Below are 22,939 nucleotides of genomic sequence, written 5' to 3' on the forward strand. Positions count from 1 at the left end.
ATAATTACATAATATCATGTTTACATTTTATTTTAGATATTTTTAAAAAACGTCAAGTGCCTGTGGATATTACTTAGTCAAAGAGACATCTTCGTCAATTGTTGCATCGTATCTTTCTTAGTTTTTAAAAAAGATGTCATTCTAAGTTAAAAAGACATACTTCTAACTTGGAGAGGTATCTACTTAGATTTCTTTTGAAAGAGATATCTTTACTTTAGAAAGATATATCTCGATTCTATAAAGATATCTTCTACATGAAAAACTTTTACTCTTTAACGTAGAGAGGCGTCTCTTTCCCTCGTTAATTCTAGCAGTGTTTGAATGAATTCTCTCTGAACCGGAAGTCCATCTTCTCTTTCTTTACACCACAGCACCCTTGATTACAATTTGTCGAAATGTACAACTTCTTCCCAATATATTGTTTCAAGCTCTTGCATATTTACGAGAAAAAATATAATTTTGATTGACTGCATATTACATAAAACTTATTACACAACTTGACTTGTCTTGAGTTTCATCGTGAATAAAATTGAGCGATAAAGGCCCATCATTTTTCAACCGAAACGTGAATAACTGACAAGTATGACGATAAAACTTGTACCTCTTATAATTTCAGCGAAATAGTATTTCTATGTTACCATTTTAGTATTTCTTATCAAGTCCAATATTGGTCATCATCGAGGATTCCGATCCGTTATCCTGGACTAGCGAAGATGAATACTGGTTAAACATCTCTGGTGATTTCAAAAGAGATCTTCATCCTAAAGAAACGTCTACACCTATATCTTACCACGATAAAGAGTTTTTTTTCTTCTTCTGGGAACAGCGTTTCAATTTCTAGGACTTTGGATTTGCACTTTTTGACTCTTGTGTTAATTTCGAAATTTTAACGACAAAATTAACAAAGGAATTTAATGATTCTGTTTCATCTAACCTTTTCAGAATCAATCAATGTAATCTCACAAGTAATGGGAGAAATATAATCCCGGGAAATCTGACCCTCAGGGCTGAATCGACGAACCTCGTCCTTGACAGAAATAGTCACTTCCGAGGGTGAGATGTCCTTATCCCACATAGAGTTACTCATGATGGACCCCTCTACTCTATGGATGAAATATATCTTTCCATGTGAAAGAGATGAAAGATAAATATCTTTCGTGAAAAGAAATATCTCTGTATTTTTTAAAGAAATAAATTGCATTTATGAAAATACACGAGGGCATGAAACTACGGCGACGCTGAACTCACGAACATACTTCACGTCCTGGCGCTTAGTGAAAAATATAATGACGTGAAGTGTTGCAAGTTCATACCTTCATGTATTTTCAAAAATGAAATCATTTCTTATATATTTACATTATTTTTTTTATTTGTGGCAGAATTCCCAGCCATTAAAATGAACATACTATACTGTACTCCAGCATGCTGTAGTGGTTCACGGCGAGATACTTTTTGACTTGGCGCCCCATAATATAGGTATACAAGGGACGTTATCCGAGCCTGGCGATTATCAAACTTTTTTGAGCCCGTTTTCACACTCAAAATCAAACTCCGTGCTCGAAATCGTACTCATACTTAAAAGTGAAGGTTATAAAACTTTTATAAGATTATTCTCACTCAAATGGAGTACATGCTCAAGATTTTTCGAGTATGCTTCGGAGTTTGCTCAGAGTTGTACTCAAAACAAAAATGGCTGAGTATGAGTACGGTAAAAGTTTTCTAACCGCCAAGCATGGCTGTAACGCTTTGGGGGAAACTACAGTATACTGTAGATTCCTAAATATACGAGAGGAATTAATTATCGCGTCATTTTGCGAGAAGCAATCGCGAATCGCGAATTCATGTTCATGCGATTTGACGTATACAAGCCATTTCGCCATTTATTTTCTATCATGTGCATTTTTAAAACACTTCTCGAAAAGTGTGCCGATGTTGCAGTTTATACCCTCATGCATTTTCAAAATTTCTATATTCACATTCTACTTTCTGTCAGAGTTCCTAGTCGTTAAAAGAGACGTGATATATTTCTCAAGATTGTTTACAACACGAGGAAATGGCTATTATTACAATTTGTAAAGGTGCAAATATTTTAGAAATAATTTACAGTTTTGAAAATACGCGAGGACATGAACTGAGTATGCTGGCGTGAAGCGTTGCTGTTGATACCATTATGTATTTTCAAAAATGAAAATTATTTTTATATTTACATTTTACCTTCTTTTCTGCCAAAAATATTTCCAACCGTTAAAATAGTCGTACTACATTTGTCAAGATTTATACGCACATTATTCAGTATACACCATTTTTTGCCATGCTCTTTCTGCCTGTGTAGTTTTTGCATTGAAGATTATGCGAGGATTTCAATATTATTTTAATTTCCTCAAAGCTACTAGATATCAATGCACTCAGCTGTGTAAAATGTGAGAAAAATTATTCTTCATTATTTACTCGTGTGGGATAGGGAAATTTTACCTCTGTAACAAGATCGGCAAAACCTCGTCCTAGACTATGCTCGATGAAATTTCCGGCCCTATCCCACACTCGTACATTCTATCAATATTCCAGAATCTATAAGATATATATGATACAGTGTGCTTTTTGGCAGGAATGGGATATTGTAAATTGCATAATTTTGTAGAGAGCGAAAAAACTACAACCTATGTTCCGTTATATATAGACCCCCCCCCCTTTTTTTTTTTTTTTTAAATGCGATTGTTTTCTGTTGACTGTGAACGTGACGGTACGATATGATTGACAGGGCGACTGCTGACGTCGATAACCCGCCCCGCCACGAGACAAACTATCGATAACACGCCCAGTCGCGAGACAGATGATGTCTCTCCGTCAGTGTCACGTTGATAATTTGACTTAATTTGTTTTGCTAAAAGTGTTTTTTTACTGGAATTATAAATGATTATTTCCATAGCGTAAATCATTGTTCTGAAATGAGATGAGTATTTTCCTGCATAATTTATCATTATTTGGCTTTGCTTTTACGAAATTTGGTCTTCATCTTAATCGAAGCACGTAAAGTCAGAATTAAAAAGACGAACACGGAAATAAGAAATCGGGACGCCTGTCATTCTGATATTTATCACCTTAAACATATCGAATTACAAGGACTCGCGTTCACAAACACAGAATACTTTTACATGTTAGTAACACCCTTCCATCTTTATCTGATAACTGTACAGTTGAGTGCAGACGAAGTCGACATGCCCAGTCCAGTCGTCCTATGAATCAACAAAATAGTAAACAAAACGGAGCTCCTTCTTAAATCACACAAACTGATAGTATATAGCGTACAGTTCGTATCTGCCTTATCTCCTTTTCAAGGTTAATAACTCCAGCCAAATCGTGACAATAGAAAATCTAAATTTGATATTGCATGGGCACAGACTTATTATCTTTATTGAAAACATGACATGCACTAAATTGCGTTTACGCTGTTATCACCAACTTGACCTGTATATATAACAATCAAGGTCAAGTTTACGATAACAAATCTTCGGTTATATATATCACATTTGTTCATCATTCGAAAGAGCAATACCACACTATCGTTTGTGGTCTGGTAAATTCGAACATTAATGGTAATTTTTGTTGACAATTTAGGCCAATACGTAAATGATAAACCAATTTAAAGTAATGTTTTTACAAACGAAAGTCAATTTTCCTGCTTCGAAGACAGAAATCTACATTTTTTCAGAGTTCATGCTAGCCGATTAAGTTTGTGCCTAGCAACTCCACTGCCGGTTGACGACTGGCCCGTCCCATTTATACATACAGTGTATATTATGTTCCCCTCTGGTATCTAAGAAAATTGCATTGTTTTTCTTGCATGTATTATATTTCTTGTACCTCATGTACCGTTTAACATGGTTTGAGCGAATAAATTGAATTGAATTGAAATTGTCCCTAAAAACCACCCAAATCAATAGGATTTCAACACGGTACGACCTGTAGCTCTTCCGTCGTCCGGTGAACTGATTGTTAAAACATACTGTACATGAAGTTCCTCTGTATAGGGATATAGTTTTACATTCAAAATTAAAAAATGGAGTGTCTACTGCATGATTTTAAACTTTTATTTAGATAAAATTAAAGAATACGTGTACATACTTAATCATTCACATGGCCCAACTTCACCACAATGTGTCACCATGTACGTATTACGAGATCACAGGAAAGATTTGTTGAAAGTTTGAAATGCATGTCGAAATGTTTGAAGAATTTGAGGAAGTACTTGTATTTTTCCTACATATGATCATTTCTAAATATAAAAACAAAATTACATCGTGACTTCAAAATAGAATTGAAGTAAAATAAGAATACTAGTATATGGAGATGATAAGAACATTGTATTCCGATTTCTTTTTGCTCTATATAGTTCAATTTCATCATAGAACAATGAGGAAGGTGATAAGTTTCGGGCTTCAGTACAAAATGAAACTGAATAGACCACGAGACCGCGGGTGCTGGAACCAAGGTCTACATTAAAGTAATTGGACTCAGTTGTTCTTTTCTTTCACAATCAACGAAGCTTTTTTTTTTCTTCCGCGTACGCTCGCACCAATCATGGAAATCTGATATTGAAGTCAATAGTAATAGCACCTTTGTTAGAACCTTTTTTAAAACAAAAATTTCACTTTGTTGTAATGAGAATGATCTTAAATCTTTAATAATTAAAACGTAGGTCGATATATTTTCATTTTCTTATCAGTTATTTCCGCACATACATGTATATAGCCAGCGTATCAAGCGAGCTAAACGAGTAGGACAGAAGAAAAATTTTGCGTAAAAAGGCCCTCCCAAAAACCTAACGACCGTCCTTTTTGATCTCGCAAATTTAGAGGGGTGATTCCAACTTCTATAGCATTATAGCAAACTTGAATTTACGTTGATTTATAAAATGGGAATGCTGAAATATTTTATCAGCGGGTTAAAAATTAGGATGTCCCGTACAATGTCGATATTTTTCTAATTTGTTCTTCGAGGATTGCGTCAGTGCTACATGGGGATTATTGGATACAATTTTTAAAATCTAAGGATATCATCACCTTGACATTGAATAAACATTCTGTTATATCGTAATGTGATCTTCATTGCACTCTTTAAAAAAAATTAAAATAACTTTATTTCATTGGTGGAGGCAATGTTAGGCGTGTATATTTAGAGGGAAGGGGAAGGTGTTGACGCCCCACCCCCGATCTTGGTAGAAAATAAATGAAATATATTTGCCTATTCTTCTGCACTTCCAGTTGTAAAATACTAAATGTCATTCCCGAAAATAGATTAGAACACCCCCAGGATATTAAACATAGATAGGCAAATATAAAAGTCCTGACCCCCCCCCCCTCTCTTTTTTTAAAAACATTTATCAGATTTAGATACAATAGAAAGAAACATATTCTGCATTAAAAATTGCAGGTATACAATTGATTGAAGTTTGTAAATGGACAAAATATTTAGATCGAATTTAAACACATGTGCCATTCTTGAATATTTACATTTTCAATGCTTGCCTTAGATATCTTTCTGGATGCACTATACAGTTGTAAACAATGTGTCTATATACTATGATTGATAAATATAGTACATATATTTCAACAGCTGGAAAAAGGTAGAGTGTAAATACAAGTAATAAATTTCATTTTTGAAAATACATAGAATATGAATAGGGGTGCTCTACGTCGCATGCTTTTCACGAAGAGCTAACGAAGAACAAGTTTTGTACAGAATGGAAGACACTGTAAGGAAGTATGCCAGCGGAAAGCGTCGCAGTTGAAAACCTCTTGTATTTTCAAAAATGAAATATTCACATATATGTTTTGTACAAAATGGAATACAATTATACATGCAATATATATTTCTATCTGAGACCAGGGCCGTAAGTAGGGTTCTAAATCAGGGGAGGCAGGGGATTGGGGGCCGCCGATTGACTTTACGACTGAAAATGACACTTTTTAAATCCCAATTTATCATGTTTGTGTTTCATTTGTACTATGTAAAGAATCGTAATATGGTGTCAAAGACAAAGGTGCTTGTCTTCATTTTAAACATATATCCTATAATATAACATTTATATAATTTTATTTTCTTTTTTGCCAAAAAATCAGACGAGGCAGTTGCCTCGTCTGCCTCATCGGCAGTTACGGCCCTGGAGACTCTAAAGTCATCGGCTTACACACCTATTTTTAAAAGGTGTTTTATTTGTTTTAAATTATTCCAAAATCATATATACAGTGGAATCATGCAAAAATAGAATTAACGGTATACAGCTTTATATGCTGGGTCTCTCTCTCTCTCTCTCTCTCTCTCTCTCTCTCTCTCTCTCTCTCTCTCCTTGTTGCACAGTAAGTAGGCCTACAGGAAGTGTGCCCGTTTTTCTATAATAATTCTCTTTGTATTTTAACTTTAGTTATAATTCAACGAAGCTTATATGGTGAGTGAACCTTAGCACGTGTACGGGGTAGGAAAAGTTGATACGCACACGTCTGGGTGATTAAATGTTATGACTTAGTTTACTGACCGGGTGAAAAATGAGTAAACGACCCCGCATTATCACTTCAATATCACGCATACCAACATTTGCTTAGTAGTCATAATTTTGCCTTTTGAATGTATTGTGATTTTTTATATGTAGCTGATTAGCTGATTTATGGTTATATTTGCATTGATCGTTACGGAGGTTTTCTGACCCCCCCCCCCCCCCCTTGTAAATGCGAGTCCCATCCCTCTTAGTATGTGTTATTTTTATAGAGATAAAAATCACCCACTACTTTAGTCATGATGCAGACATCTGTGGGGGCAATAGACTGAAACAACATCATTCATGATGTGACTATCTATTATGAAACAAGTTTAATGGACCGCTAAAGGTCATGCACCTAGTGCGCCAGGACATCTATGACCAGTCACGCTTGTTAACAGTACTCTTTGAAGAGAGTCACTGGGTGCAAAAGCATAACACAAGAAAAAAATTCTAAATGTTTAGGATTGCCAAATCACGACTTATAGTTGCCCTCCTAAATGAGTTTGTGTGTGTGTGTGGGGGGGGGGGGGGGGGGGGGGGGGATCTGGACCACATCCTTGAATTTTCTCTAGATTAAAGGAATTGCGTGTGCATATTCGAATTGGGGTGAATTTTCAAAGTTGTTCTTTTTGAATTTCATTGCGACAAACACGGGGCAGAACGCTTGTCCTGTATACACACACCATAAAAATGATAAACACCGGTCTCTCTTTTAACATGTCGTACTTGGGATTTGCAGTGGAAGATCCCAAGGTGAGTATTGAATAGCAATATTGAATATCCGGGTAATTATAAAGATTATATATCTGGATGGAATACACCCATCTGTCGTAATACATAGGGCCGCAGTGAAAACACCACAGAAGTCGGTCTATCATTACATTGTTACAAAGGACGAGAGATCTTAAATTCATTTTACAACTTTAATCCTCGCGACAATTTAGCTCATACAATTATGCTTAAATATAAATGAGGGTATGAAATGCGACACTTTACGCCAGCATACTTCATGAAAAACCTAGTATGTTTTTAAAAATTTCTTTCTTTTAGATTGTTCATATATATTAAGATTTACGTTTGTAGCAAAGGCCGAATGCGAGGAGTCACCAAAATATATTGCAGACTGAAGAGATTTCATACTATAAAGCTCCATGATCTTTAAACGAGAACCAATATATTTTTTGTAACTATCGTCTGTTAACCGTTATTTTTGGCGCCATATATCAGAGGGCGCTATTATTTGATGCTTTTGCAGGCTCATTTAGCTCTATATATTTCATCTTGTAAATTTCAGTTTTTCTGTTTGATGTTTCACCACTTATAGATCAAATTGTTAGATATCTGACTTGTTTATGTCAAATTTATTTTGTAGGGAAAATATACTCATAAAACGGTTGATACCAAGAAAAGCGATACAGCGATTGATTTCGCTTTTTCGATACAGGCCATAGCGGCTTGATAATTCCCCATGTAACCTCTACCCTCTGTGTTAAAGTTCAATAAATGTAAAAAGACACCGGTGTAATGATCAATGTACATATTATCTTCATACACCCTACATGCCGTTTTGATTTTAAAATGAGATAAAATCTTAATGTAATATACCCTCCGTACAAAGGTATCAGTTCCGCGTTCAATGGCAGTGCCCGGGTGTGATATTTATAGCGGCGTGTTTGAAAGATGTCAACTCTTTTATACAGGTGTAAAACAGACAACAAGGGCTGAGATTGTTTGCCAAGAATAGAAATGACACCTCGGCCCAGGTAACGAATGAGGCGCTACACGACAGGAAAACATCATCTTCCTGCTCCATGTGGTCGCTCTTAGTTCGTGTTTCCTAGTAGCCGTGCTGTAATTAAGAGAGATTAACAAATAAAGATAATTAATTATATTGATCTCTGGCTGATAATTAATTAGATGAATGCGAAAGTGTTAAAGAATTACAAACAGGTGAATTACTTTACGTAGAAAGTAAACAACACGTTGCATTTCAAATCTGTCTTTTTCTCTTTTTGTTTATTGTGGGTTTTTTTTTTTTTTTTAAATCTAGTTTAAATAAATTACAATAAAGGTGTCAAGTCTGACTTTATCTCTGCATGACGAAAAAAGACGGTGACAGTTGATGAAAGCATTGTGCTTGTTTGAGACCAAATTTAATGTTTACAAATTATACGTTTCACTTGGGGTTCCGGCGCTAGCGTAGAAGCAGGGAGGGTTCTGGCGCTAGCATAGAAGCAGGGGTGTGTGTGTGTGTGTGTGTGTGTGGGGTGGGGGTGGGGGTGGGGGGTCGTCGTCATTTACGTGCACGCCTGTTATGATATAGAAACTCAATTAAAATGATCTCATATAAGGAATTTTTGTCGAAAGCATTGTAACCTTTCATGATTTTTTTTTAGGTTTTGAAAATGTGTTTAATGATGATTGGGAATTAATGTAAAAAGAAATCTAAAAAGGAATAAATAAAAATATGATAAGTTCTAGTCATTAAAAAATCAAAGTAAATACATGTACACACACTTCCGTGATTCATATCAATTATCCACATTGTGGTTTTTCTTTTTGTGTAATATACAAATGCGATTTAATTCTTTATGAAGGGTTTTCATCCCTAATTACAAAGTGCACAAAAGCGATTGAACTTAATGAGACATCGAATTAGTTACCTCGATAGATGTACAAGAAATCAAACAGAATTATAAAGCATTCAAACTTCAGGGGATTGATGTTGTGGTTTTGTTTCGGCAGTATATACAATAGATTTGACCCGTGGCGAGGAGGGCAATCGGATATTTTATTATGAAGTTTACGGTAGACGTATGTGTTCCCGTAGTCTAGACACTTAAGAAAACGAGGTCCTTTTGTGATATATTTCAAGTCGTTTTAAGAGACATGCGTAAGTTACTATAAATAAATCTCCAAACACAGTTGTGCCTCGTTGGCTTACATCCAAAATTCAGGAAGGAATGATTTTTTTTTCGACATTTTAAAGTCCCTCACTTTTCATCCAGCTGCGCTCTTAAATTTGATTAAAACAAGCGGACCCTTTAAATGTAAAATTATACACACTTTCGGATGCAACACGCGTGCTAAAAGATTTTTGTTGTGGAAATACGATAGATATAGAATGCCAATATTACGTTTTCAAATGCCTTTTTATTAAGATATACTTCAGAATATCATGAAATTGGGAAGTTGTCTTGTCAAATTCCAGTCACGTTTTTATGTTGCAAAAGCATCGATAGATAGCAACAGGTACCAGTTTTCTTCTCGACTGATTTAGTTATCAATTTCTGATAGTTCTAGTGTATTTAAGTTGAAGATTTTAATCTCACAATCTATTATCTGATAAGCTGTTCCTAGACTTCATCTAAAAAAAATAATGATAAATTAAACACACACACATAAAACAATAACAAAACCCACAGTAGAACTGTTTCGTCAACTTTATTTTTGATTTTTTTTCTAGAGTCTTTTATATTTCATCTGCACATTATACCATGTATAACATCATATGTCTAGTCATTTCTTTTTAAATAGAAAAATAAAAATTGTACCCCGTAATATCACTTAGTACCCGAATCTATACAGCTTTGTGTATACAATCGCAATCAACTCAAAATGCCCATCAAAAAAATCCAATGGCTTTCGTGACATAAGAACAATACATTGACCGAACTTCCTTTCAGTTTCTACACGGAAACTTCTGGGAACCTTTGTATTTACATTGTGCGATTAATTGTGAGCTTGGCCAAGAACTATCGTTATACATATAAATAAACGTACATGTATATATATGCACAATATATTTTTTTTAAAATGTATAAGTGCTTGTACCTGAGAGTTACTGCAGAATATAAAGAAGTAAACAAAAAATAATTTTGAATGTGAAAATGCATTATGAAACCATGAAGGCAAAATACATGTGTGGTAAGTAAAGGGTTGATCGAAAGAAAAAGAAAATTGTGCTGGAAAGAAAATAAAAAGAGTATATCTATTATGAAGGTGAACATTAGTATGTCTGACTTTGACGTGAATACACTACACGTTTTATCGTTGGCACATTCGATAGGCACATTGCTGGTTAGGGATACGTTCAGTTCGGTGACCTGGGGCGGGGGGATATTGAGATCATGGAAAACTTAGCAAGGAAATGTTCAAAACATTTCAAGCAAAATAACTATGTACAGCAAAAACATATGTACAGTATCTAAACATCACCTTTGTGTTTTCTATGGGATTCGATAATCTGCAAGCCACATAACATAAATGAAACAAACAATTTACAAAAAAAGTCATCGTTATATTTATAATATATATGTACACAAACTAAACTGCAACGAAATCGTTACAATAAAGCGGAGTGATTCACGTAAGAGGGGAAGTAGTTTGGGAACAGCTTGAAATAGCAATCCACAAAAGTCATCCTGTAAAAATAACCCCTTCCGGACTACAAATGTTGCAGCTATTTAAAAACTAAAAGACATCACATGATTAACTTCTTGACGAGGTGAGCACTTCATTGTATTTATGTGTCTCAATGAAAAGGATGACGATTCGTTGTGTGCTAAATTTTGACATCAGAAAATCTCTGCAAGTCTACAGTCTACAGTACAACTCGATTCTACCATCCTTACACAGCTGCAGCTCTAGATCTCGCTGGTTGCGTGATCTAATTAGTAGGGGCGTTTTCCTATTGACTTTGCAATAGACGCATGGTAGCATCTCGCTATCGTTTCGCTATGACTATGTCAAATCAATAAATTCCTGCAGTATCTAATCATTATCTGAATATGTGTACATTCTCTTCATTCCACTTTTAAAAAAAATCAATGTATTGATGCATTTTATTGCAGTGATAACAAAGGGATAATTATAACTTTATGAAAAAGGTTTGAACTAAATATATATGACTGGGTGGGGATTGAAGTTATATATAATCAATCTCTATCTCTAACTTCTATCTGCGTCATTCTAGAGGACAATGAACACTCCATACTTAATTTTCTACATTTATATATATATTAAAAAAAACCCAAACAAACAAAAAAAACAAAACAACCTGAACACATTTTTGAATAATCTGTTTTGATGTTTAAAAAATAAGAACACAACGCCGAATTTGCAACACCTTGAAAAAGAAAAACAAAACGCTCAAAGCGTGCAACAAACTGAAGTACTCCTAGAGTACAATTGTTGGGTTTTCAATGCTATGTCGATGAGTTTGCACCTAAACTTTGATTAAATATTATGTCGGAATGAGAGATGTGCACCAAAAATACTGTATACTCTCATGTGTCAGTACTAAGGAGAAAAAAAGGAATACACATTAAATAGTTTGTAAAAAGAAAATGAGATCCAGAAGGAAAAAAAACCCAAATAAACGGCAAGGCCGTTATAATGAGCAAACAACAGAAAATTTACATTTATCTACCGTAATGTCTCAACGATTTACGTTTTTAACGCGAACTCTTAAAATGAGAATCCATTGCATAATTCTGAACATAGAGCACCCTTAGAAGCATGATAGTTTCCACTTTAGATGTCATAGTAAAACCAAGGCTTGGACGTCGTCAAAACTCTTCCGGTCGTCAAAATTTGGCGGGAAACACTTCATCGTCGTTCTGATCACGGTCGTTTTCGGCGGCGTCTGCGTCATGAATGGTCACCGGGCTGGCGATTAGGTTCCTTAAACCGTCCCAGATGCTGGCCATATTGAAGCGGACAGAGCCTGGGAACGACTGGGGACCACCAAATATACTGGCTCTCTAAATACAAAGAAGAAAAAGATTTATATGTGCTGTCCCAGAACAATGTGAAGCTGTACAGCAATGGAGTCCCTTTCTCCCTTGTAAATAAAATTCGCAACAACTTAAGCTTGATAAAAACCGTTAAATTTTGATAATGCCATCGTTGTGTGCGTAGATTAGATTTTTCAGCCTGCATATGTTACGGGGTTTTCAGCTCAAGGTTACTACGGATATGATAGCATATAAAAATTATCCCCACATATCGTCGTTGCGTAAACTACGGGGTTTGACACGCGGGCATCTGCCTTATCATGATACACATTTTCTGTACTTTAAAACAGGATATTTGGATGTTTATTAAAATTGACAAACGACCAGGACGTATGTTTTGACATTTAAATAGTCAAGTTGTGAAAAAATCGTATACTACATTTCAACGCAACTGTGAACAGAACTTTGTGTATCGTACGCAAACGCACTTAGTGACCTCGAGGTTGTTTTTCAGTAAATATACCGTAGTCGATTAATTCGTTTTTCACATTTTTAACACATATAATACAGGCGCCATATGATGCATGTCATAGTGAGATCTCTGATGATCAGAGTACACCGAGCTGGTGCACACCTTATTAGAAGGTGGTAAATTTGCAATTTTTTTTTTTTTTTTTTAATTTCAGAGTTTAGTTATATATATAGGTAAGTCAGAACAAAAAGACTGCGGGCATGTCTAGAGTTCGAAGTAAGCCAAAAGACACTTTTCGAAATTGTTGTTTAAATTCAAACTAAAACGCCTGTGTGTGTGTGATAAAGGTGTTGTTTTTAAAAGTCATACTCACGCGTGGGGGTGTGATGAAGGTGTAATGGAACTCGTCACTGATCCGGCGGAGTTCCCGGCCCACGGCCTGCTCCTGCTGTTGGCGGAGAGACGGGACATCCGGTAGGGACACCGAACGGTCTCGTGATACTGGAATGATGTCAGGGAGCGGACTAGAAGTGGACGGATTATGATCCCCTGCTGAATTGTGTCGATTTCTCGCCAGGGAATCTGTAATCATTTCAATAACAAGATCATGACATTTTTCGTTATTAGAATCCCGTGCTTGCTGCATGCATCAATTTCTGGTTATTATGCTAATTAGGACGTTTGTGAAAAACAAGGCGATTGTCTGGCACAAATGCAGTAAACATTTGTATAGGACAGATCATGTGTTATAAGTTCCCGTTTACTGATCACATGTACCGTCAATTTCCGAACATCAAATGGTAGTATCAAGAAACAATAGTATATATTTAAAATAATCTTTTATTTCATTGCTTATCAGTAGTGTATTGAGGTAAATCCAAACAGGCAGCATTATGTAGCAAAGTCACGATGATCGATTACAGAAGTCCAGTTGTCTATAAATAAAGCTGATGTAATTACTATACCTGGCTGGTGTGCACGGGTAAAGCCCACGTGGGGGTCTACCCCCAGGTGAGCAGGTGTTATTAAAACGAAGTTTATTTTTGCATCGTGAACTTTGAAACTGATTGAAGATAAGAATATATATAACCTAACTTTTAGCCAGCATGTGCTGTTTACTTTACATGAGAGCGGATTACACCTACAGTATATCGGGACATAGATCTGTGATTGATGTGCGTGAAGTGTCGACCTGTCAAGGTGACAGTTACTTTGGTGACGATTTTGTCTCCTAAATTACTCTACAACCAGTAAATATGTAATACTTATTATTAGTATCTAAGTCACTCTGCGGTTTTGCGGTCTTTGATCTGAATTGTGACACATGAGGAACAAGGGAGTTCACCAACTTGACAAATGTATGCAGTTTCCGCAGCATATTTCCGCAATGGCAATCACATGATTCACGATTTTGGCTACAAGTCAGAACTAGTATTGCACCGAGTATCTCTACTAACACTCAAACTTATATCAGTACTCTCTCTCTCTCTCTCTCTCTCTCTCTCTCTCTCTCTCTCTCTGTGTGTGTGATAACCTAATTTCAAAATAAATTTCGAAAAATATGTCTCTAATACTTACCCCCCCCCCCCCCCCCGGGGGATTCACAGTAAATAATGATAAAGAGATATGTAACTCACCTCGTATATGTCCATAAGGATGAAAGCGATCTATGACATCATGAACAATTTGGCAAGTGGGAGTGGGTGTTTGAGTTCCCACAGACCGATTTACTATCGGCCGGAAGTAGCAACCCTGTCTCCGGGAGCGGTTCCTGTGGAAAGACACGCTTCTGTGGAGAGAGGGAGAAGATATACACGGCCGTGGTTCTGGGTCACTATTTATCCCTTGAATTAAATCAAATTCCATCTCTCTGTCATTTGCACTAGGAAAGGGTGCTGAGGGGCGTGTAGGCACAGGGATCGACGGTCCGAGCCCCGGGGAGTTCGGGTTCGACAAGACCATTTCTACTTCTTGATCACTGGTATCGCCGGTCGACACTTGGTCCTCCAAATCAAATGCACCGAAACTCTCAAAACTTTCCTGAAGAGGGTGGTCATCTGATGTTCTCAAGGGAATATCATCAAAATTAAACATGAGTTGGTTCCCAGCGGGGGTTGCCGGAGAGTCATATCCACTGTCGCGCTTTCCGGAATTGAGTCTTTTAATTTGTCCGTCCTTAGAACTACACACTGAAAAAGCCGAGGGACTTTCCGCTACATCTTCTCCAGAATTTCCTTTAGAAGACTGTTGCATTTTTAACTACATTAGGATTCTGCAAAAATAAATTTGTTATCAGAATTAAAAAAAATGTTAGGCCTACTACGACAGCTTAATATACTGTTGAATGCGTTTTGAGGAAGTGTTTAAAATAATGGATGTTCACGACATTAATTCAACACAAAGCTGGAAGCTTGCCAGAATTATAAACCTATTAAACATTTTCAAAATTTTTTTTGTTAATCAGTCCAATCCGTCCATAACACCTACTTCTGTAGCTACACACAAGATATGTGTGTTCACACTGAAAATTTTCACATGTTATGAAACAGAAGTGAAGTCATATATATAAAAAGATTTTTTTTTTTAATTTGAGATTAATTAATTAAAACATCATGTAATCTACCACTAACCCTGACTGTCATCGAGTCGAAGTTAACAACATCTCTAAAAACACGGTCATGTCGGAATACAATACTTACCTAGATCTCAGAAGTACAGTTGTGAACGTTTCCCGCAAAAATATCATATAGTAATAGTAATTTGCACACGTGAACCGTGATATACGCATGCTTGATTTGTTTGAAAACACCATTGCATCATGCTCCTTATATGGAAACACCCAATCGGAACACACGACAAGTCTCGACCTGTCCTTAGCGCAGCAAAAGTGACCGCCCATTTTCCCAACTGTTGTGATCAGAAGAACGCCGCTACTATGATAGCCAATAAAATCTAACAACTGTACTCCTCGTCCGTTGTGGGAAGAGGAAGTCAGTGATGGACAGGAAGGGGCGGGTCTTTTACCTTTTGGTCATTCTCGCCATTGGCGCGAATTTACGGGATTACATTGTGCTATGGCGGGTTCATTAAATTTACTAACATCGTGAACAATAATAATAATAATTGAGTATTACGATTGAAATTTGAGTTTGATCTTTGTGCTGGATAAATTTAAGGAGCGATGGCCTAACGGAAGCTCCATTGACATGAGTTCAAGATTCCAGGACAAGAACATACGGTGCGCTTAACTTTGATTGCTTGTTGAAATTGCAAGAGCTTGCATTTCGAATTTCCTCGATTTTGTCTTTAACTGTTTAAACTTGCTTAGCCCAATACAGATAAGTCAAATGAAGTGGTAACTCAAAAGGTGCGATACAGGTCAAATGAATACACAATAGACACTGACTGCAAGGATGCATTGAAGATATTGTAGTATAGGAAAGGGAAAAAGTTAAGACGACCGGAAATCGAACCTTGCCTGGGACCCCTGTATTACTATAACTTATCAGGTGCTTTAACCACTGAGCTATCCAGGGCAATATACACGATTCATATAGTTCTAAATACTACTCTTCTCCCTCCGATTCTCTTCGCCCCTGACAGGACAACCTGCATTTTCAGGGTTTTTCACCGATACCAAATGTAGAATAGAAAGGAGAAATCAAATATAAACTTTAAATACTCCAATATTAAGCTCCTCTTGATTGTTAATCATTTGGCCATTCAAGGAATAACAAGCTGATATGGGCACTAATAACATTTTAATGTTCCAGATCACTTATGAAACGCATCAGTTGTGCATTGTAATTCTGTGTGATGAACGGGTGCATAGAATCACCGAAATTACCGCTAATCACCAAAATTACCAAAGAAATGACCGAAATTACCAATAAAGGGACCGAAATTACCTCAGTGTATGTTCATCTATATACCATCTAGTCAAACGTCAAATTTCATGAAGATTGGTAACGATTTGAAGGAGTTGATTCCATAAAACCGATTAGTGTCGTGTGAATCTGAGTTTCTTCCCTTTACTGACAGGTACTCAGTAAGCGAACAATAAATAGCCAGTAAGTTCAAAATGGCAATATAAAATTCAGGACAAATATTTCATTTTATCTATTTATCACACTATATTGTATAAATCAATACCATGAATACGATATATAAAACATGGGAAATAACTTGTATAAATTTACGCTTCACATTAATCGGTTTAATGACCATAAATCCTTTAAATTGTTACCAATCTTCATTAAATTTGATGTGTGACTAGATGGTATATAGATGAACATACACTGGGGTAATTTCGGCCCCTTTATTGGTCATTTTGGTCCTTTCTTTGGTAATTTCGGTGATTAGCGGTAATTTCGGTGATTCTATGTACCGGTGATGAACTGCAAGTTCTATTTATTAGTGTTTATCTGCGATATTGATGCAAGTTTTTAATTTCATATGTACTTGACAAAAACTTGTAAACTTTCTGACATGGAGTGGATGTAATGTACTGTCCCTATTCCTATAGGTAACAGTATGTATAAAGATGCGTGCTCTGGGCACCAGAATAAAAACACGTCTGATCAGTTCAAACTTTAATCTACAACTCCATAATTAGAATACATAAAGTCAAATATCCGCAGAGTAACCTTTTACGAGCAAGCCCTAATATCAAATCCTAATGAAGCTGTCAGATTCAATATAAATATGCGGGTTGATAAACAAACAGAGAGTGAGCGTAAAACTCTTAGCGTGGGAATTAATATGTGAAGAAGGGACAGTACGTTACAGTGGATTGTAGCGACAGAATTATATTTGATATGACCTTCTAAAATGACTTCAAAGCAACGTTTATTATGTTGAAGGGTGTGGATGCAATTTTCATTTAGTTTCACATGTACACGTACTCTATTGGATAACTATTGGTGGTTTTGAGAAATGATGTAATAAATTTTCGTGGGAGTTTTTGAATTTATGATAAAAAAGTTCATTTAAAAAAAAAATGATCATTTTCTTTCCACCTACACAGTACACAGAGCAACTTCATAAGCAAAATTCATATTATCACCATACTTTTTAAGCTTCATTTTGTTGCTGTTTATCTTGCATTCATAATTATTTCTTAAGTTTATATGTATTCTACTTCTTTTAATCTGTGTTCATTTTACTAATATCTGTCTTTATGTAATAATGTTATATGCAGGACCATATTGAAAACTAGCGTTATCGCTAAATATATAATCCTAGATGAATAAAGGCTTTATTATTATTATTATATGTAACTGTCATACACTTGTATACAAAATACAATACAAGAAATGGTGCCAAATTGGTTGTAAATATAATCATGAATTTGTCACAAAAGATTAACCAAAATGAAAAATAAAAACTGATCTTGTAGATTTCACCTGAAATTTCACAAATTAAGACCATTCCATGTATAGTTCATTCAGTCTTAAATCCTTTGCACATTAACTTCTCATTTTATGTTTGATTAATGAAGTTTGAGCTGATGATAATATTGATATTTTATTAAGCATGCAGATTATATCTTACTCGTTAATATACTGTATGTAGAGGGGATAGTCCCATTAAGGCAGCTCCATCTTACAAATAAAACTGTAGGAAGTTAAAAGCGATACAATATGTTATGATTGAAATCAAATGCAGATATTAAATGGAGTTTTGTATAACATACTTCCGACATTTCAGACACCGTGACAAGCTGGTGCATCAGGATCCACCCCAGATTCATTTCTCTGCTTATGTCACAGGGGGACTGAAGAAACTATTCACCAAGATCAACTCCCATGATGCCTCAGTCCTTCCTCTGTATGGTACTGTTTCCATTACTTGCCAAACATGTATAGTAGTTACAGGGTTCGAAATTAACTTTTTCAAGCACTAGTCCATACGAACTAATGAATTTGATGTTCCCTAGTCCGCAAAGCATTTCACTAGTCTGTCCAGTGTATCATATAAAATGATCCCTTACAGTAGAAAAAGACAACCGTACCTTATTTTGCTTTCACTATCTTCGGCCTCTGAGTTACTGACGTAACCCCTTTATAAACGTCCATGTGTTTGGAAGGTCAGCATGTCATTGTCATGCAAACACTTAACCATGTAGGTAATCGACCATAAGTTCAAACATCTAAGAGACTCTGACAAATTTGTTAAAATCTTTACCAATTCAAAATTGATATAATCCGGATTTTCACTAGTCTGTATGGACTAGTGCCATTGATAGTTTACTAGTCTGACATGTTTTTTACTAGTCATGAGGTAATTTCGAACCCTGTAGTAAATATTCATAAAGCTATGATAAAGGAAGAATGGATTAATAGGGTGTTTGTTTTTACGTCCCATCGAGAATTTCCCACTCATATTGAGAAGTCACCAGCTGTAGGTGAATTACCACAAATTTAGACCTATTCTTAGTGCTCAGGGCTGTGACAGTGAGGGTTCTTTAGCGTTCCGCAACATGGGACCTCCGTTTTTAAGGTCATATCCGAAAAACCAGTGATTCTCACTTCTAAATGCCAAGTGTTTGGCAAAGGAGCAATCACTGCCTATGTTAATGTTTTAGGTTTGATGCGGCCATGGCATGAGCGGGGCTCAAACTCACAACCTCCCGGTGATGAATTGAACACTCTACCACTCAGGGCTCGAAGCTAACTTTTTATGTTACCAGTCCACCAGAGTTTTCCAGAAGTAATTAAACATACTTTGTTATTGTTATTAAAATGAAATAATGGAATCTAACTCAATATGCTTCAGACAATATTGTAACACTTATGTGAGATTTATATTTATTAACCGGGTTTGTCTGATATCTACAGAGAAATGCCAGATGTGTGTATAAGATTCCATAAGTATATTTTCCAAAATGATGCTTTAGAAAATTAACCAGTCTCATCGGACTGACTAAAACAAATGTCAGAAAGTCCGCCAGACTTTTAACCAGTCATAGACTGACGGGCATATGTTAATTTCGAGCCCTGCCACTGAGCTACCGTGACAACTAATAGTGATAGAAAATACTCTTTAATAATTTTCTCAGGAATTTTTTATTGATCACTCTGAAAATCCATTAAAAAATGACACTGTCACAGATTTGACATAGACCCATGCAATTCAGCAGTGGCTGTTGTACGTTGGTGACTTTTCCTTAGCATTTTCCTCACTAGAAATTTATTTTAGGTCACTTGAGTCATTCAGGTGACTTATTTTCTCCTTTGTTCCATTCCTTCGAAAATAGATATTTCCTTAACTAATTTGAAATACGAAATAAGATTGATGCATTTGTTACTTCATTCAGAACTTTAATCATCAACATTTTGAATATTTTCATTTTCTTTATCATTTTCTGAAATTGAAGAAAAACCATTGGAATTTCCAATAAAAGACATATTTTACTTTTATGACCGTTTTCAGTTCGGACCAAGTCTCCCATTGATTTTTCCACCTGTTCACTTGTCAAGTCGGGGAACATGCTTCCTCTCTTGAAGATATGTCTTTTATAGTTTTGAAATTTTATACAAAAATTTAAGTGTTCTTGTTTTTACTATCCTTTAATCTAACTTTAGGACGATAGTATTTTTCGTCACATTGACAGATTTATAGAATATTGATTCCGAGTGATGAGGTCACAAATCCAACAAAAAAATACCCGAGGTATCCCGAGTGATAGAGTTCACAAATCCAACAAAGAATACCCGAGGTATCCCGAGTGATAGATTTCACCAATCCAATAAAGCTATGAATATAGGTAAATACCTGAGGTAACCAGAGTGATAGAGTTCACAAATCCAATAAAGCTATGAATATAGGTAAATACCTGAGGTAAACCGAGTGATAGAGTTCATAAATCCAATAAAGCTATGAATAGAGGTAAATACCTGAGGTAACCAGAGTGATAGAGTTCACAAATTCAATAAAGCTATGAACATAGGTAAATACCCGAGGTATCCCGAGTGATGAGTTCACAAATCAAACAAAAAACTTTTAGTTTTTTGATTTCTTATCATCCTTTGGGGAATTAAAGGGACTGGTTCACGATTTTTGAAAAAAAATATTTTTATGTTTTTTATGTTAAACATTAAAAATATAACTCATTTAATGTTGACAGCCAAAATTTTTACCTTCTGAATGCAAGAATAAAAGCAATATTTTAGCCTTAAATCTGTGTTATGTTAACAAAGACTCGAGTCTTTCTATGTATAGAAGTGAAATATTAATTTTGTAATTTAAAGCATCTTAATTTTGCATAGTCACAAATTTTAACTTTTAGATGACACATTTTACCCAAAGAATGCTTGACATGTGAAAGATATGATAAACCTAGATCAATAATATCCATTTCGTTTGAAAATTTCATAAACAATAACATACCACAATCTTTGTTTACAAAACAAATAATAAACTCTCTAGACTGAACTTCTGTGAGGATGTATAACCTTAATTTTTATGTGAAATCTTTTAAACACATTAGACAGTAGATTTTGATCATTAAACATGTTAAAAGTGAAAAACAAAATTTTGAGGAAAATTGTGAATCAGTCCCTTTAAGGTGTCATATTGGAAAAAAACCACTTGTTTTTCAGCATTGGGACTAAGTTAGTAGTGAGCAGTTTGACAATGTAAATTGTCTTCACCTGAGATTTGTTTTAAAGATTGGTCAATTTAAAAGGAAAAAGTGTCATGGAACCTGGAGGATAATTTAGTACTTTGGAAGTGTGTCATTGTACTCGGGTGACCTTATTTGGCCTCATTTTCATTTATAAGCTAAAACTCCTAGTTATTTTGATTAGTTTGAGAGTATCCTGAATTTTGCACTCGGAGTCTACTCGTGGTATTAGGGTGTGACACTGCTTTTAGTTTGTTATTTCACAAACATCTCATGATGGTTCAAGGTTGTTTCCTTATTAAGATAGAAATAATTTCCGTAATGGTAAGTATTGGTGTGTATCTTTCCAGTATTTTTCCACAGATATCTGGATTTAGTGCAACATTTGATAACTTATGAAGTCACCCTCCGAATATATATATTTTAAAATGTTTGCGTCACTTTTAATTAGAACGTTGGGATTCTGTTTTAATTCCTTTTTTGTGTGAAAATTTGTATTCTATATTATCTAAGCGTGAGAACATTAAATTCTGGAACTATTTATTATGTAATTATGTGTATTACTGCATAATTAATTAAAAAAAAAATCACTGATATGTTCATTTCAGCAGTTCCATAAGTTACAGTAATGCATTTTATATGTCATAGTGTAAAGTGTTTTTCTAAAGATTCTTAAAAATTCTAGGAAAAGAGAAAAAATATGTGAAATGAGCTAAAACAACTCCATGAGAAACAATGAAAATTGTCAGATTTTCAGGACCTGTTCCTTTCCTCGGGACACAGAAGTTAAATTTCATGTGAAAAAGTAACAAAAAATGACAATAAAAGAATGGTACTACGCTCAACTCGCACTACTGTCTACAGTAAACTACATAACTGATTTTAGGGTTGGGTATCAAACTTCATAAAACACATCCCTTTAGTCGGAAGTGCTAATTGTAATGTGATATCCAATTACTCCAACCTAATTAAGGATTCTTAATTTGAAATTCGTATAGAAGTTTTAGCTCACCTTAGCCAAAGGCTCATGTGAATTCTTGTCATAGTCATTGGAGTTAACTTTTCACAATTTCATCTTCTCCAGAACCACTGGACCTATTTCAACCAAACTTGACATTAATCATCCTTGAGTGAAGGGAATTCAAGTTTGTTCTAATGAAGGGCCATGACTCCTTCAAAGGGGAGATAATCAAGAAAAGGTAAAAATAGGCTGGGGCATTTAAAATCACTGGGCCAGAAAAGTTGAAGTTTTTATGAAAGCTTCCTGATATAGTGTAGATTTAAGTTTGTTCAAATCATGCTTACAGGGGTAGGGTGGGGCCACAATAGGAGATCAAAGTTTTACATGCTTATATATAGTGAAAATCTTTGGGGTAGGGTGGGGCCACAGAATAGTGGATCAAAGTTTTATCTGTTGCATAGGGAAAATCTTTAAATTCTTCAAAAGAACCACTGGGCCAGATAGGTTGAAATTTGCACGAAAGCTTCCTAAGATAGAGTAGATTCAAATTTGTTAAAATCATGGAATCGAAGTTTTGCATGTGAATTAATATAGGGTCTTTAAATAT

General features: G+C 35.4%; 2 protein-coding genes across 10 annotated transcripts in view; one reads left to right on the plus strand and one right to left on the minus strand.

Annotated features, from left to right (window-relative positions):
• Window positions 1-9,960: 9,960 nt before the first annotated feature.
• On the minus strand, window positions 9,961-15,595 carry LOC125650110 (uncharacterized). 4 transcript variants are annotated; one of them, XM_048878084.2, is made up of 4 exons: window positions 15,445-15,595; window positions 14,383-15,017; window positions 13,119-13,327; window positions 9,961-12,300 (listed from the first exon to the last, which is right to left on the minus strand). In XM_048878084.2, exons 2-4 carry the CDS (start codon window positions 14,996-14,998, stop codon window positions 12,124-12,126), a joined length of 1,002 nt encoding a protein of 333 aa, XP_048734041.2. In that variant the 5' UTR covers window positions 14,999-15,017; window positions 15,445-15,595; the 3' UTR covers window positions 9,961-12,123. The 4 variants fall into 4 exon arrangements, with proteins under 4 accessions (XP_048734041.2, XP_048734042.2, XP_056021345.1 ...); XM_048878085.2 differs by having other exon boundaries at window positions 15,376-15,488; XM_056165370.1 differs by lacking the exon at window positions 15,445-15,595 and adding an exon at window positions 15,233-15,282.
• A 93-nt stretch (window positions 15,596-15,688) lies between these two features.
• LOC125650140 (dual specificity tyrosine-phosphorylation-regulated kinase mbk-1-like) overlaps window positions 15,689-22,939 on the plus strand; it is an 81,617-nt gene continuing 74,366 nt past the window's right edge. The window contains exons 1-2 of one of the 6 annotated variants that reach the window (XM_048878136.2): window positions 15,689-15,983; window positions 18,455-18,579. In XM_048878136.2, the coding sequence (XP_048734093.2) occupies window positions 15,952-15,983; window positions 18,455-18,579 (157 nt within the window). In that variant the 5' untranslated portion in view covers window positions 15,689-15,951. Of the gene's footprint in view, window positions 15,984-18,454; window positions 18,580-21,674; window positions 21,696-22,455; window positions 22,571-22,939 lie in introns of those variants that run through there. The other 5 variants (XM_048878135.2, XM_048878137.2, XM_056165366.1 and 2 more) reach the window with 5 other exon arrangements.

This window comes from Ostrea edulis, chromosome 5, assembly GCF_947568905.1.
Source record: "Ostrea edulis chromosome 5, xbOstEdul1.1, whole genome shotgun sequence".
Taxonomy (NCBI): domain Eukaryota; kingdom Metazoa; phylum Mollusca; class Bivalvia; order Ostreida; family Ostreidae; genus Ostrea; species Ostrea edulis.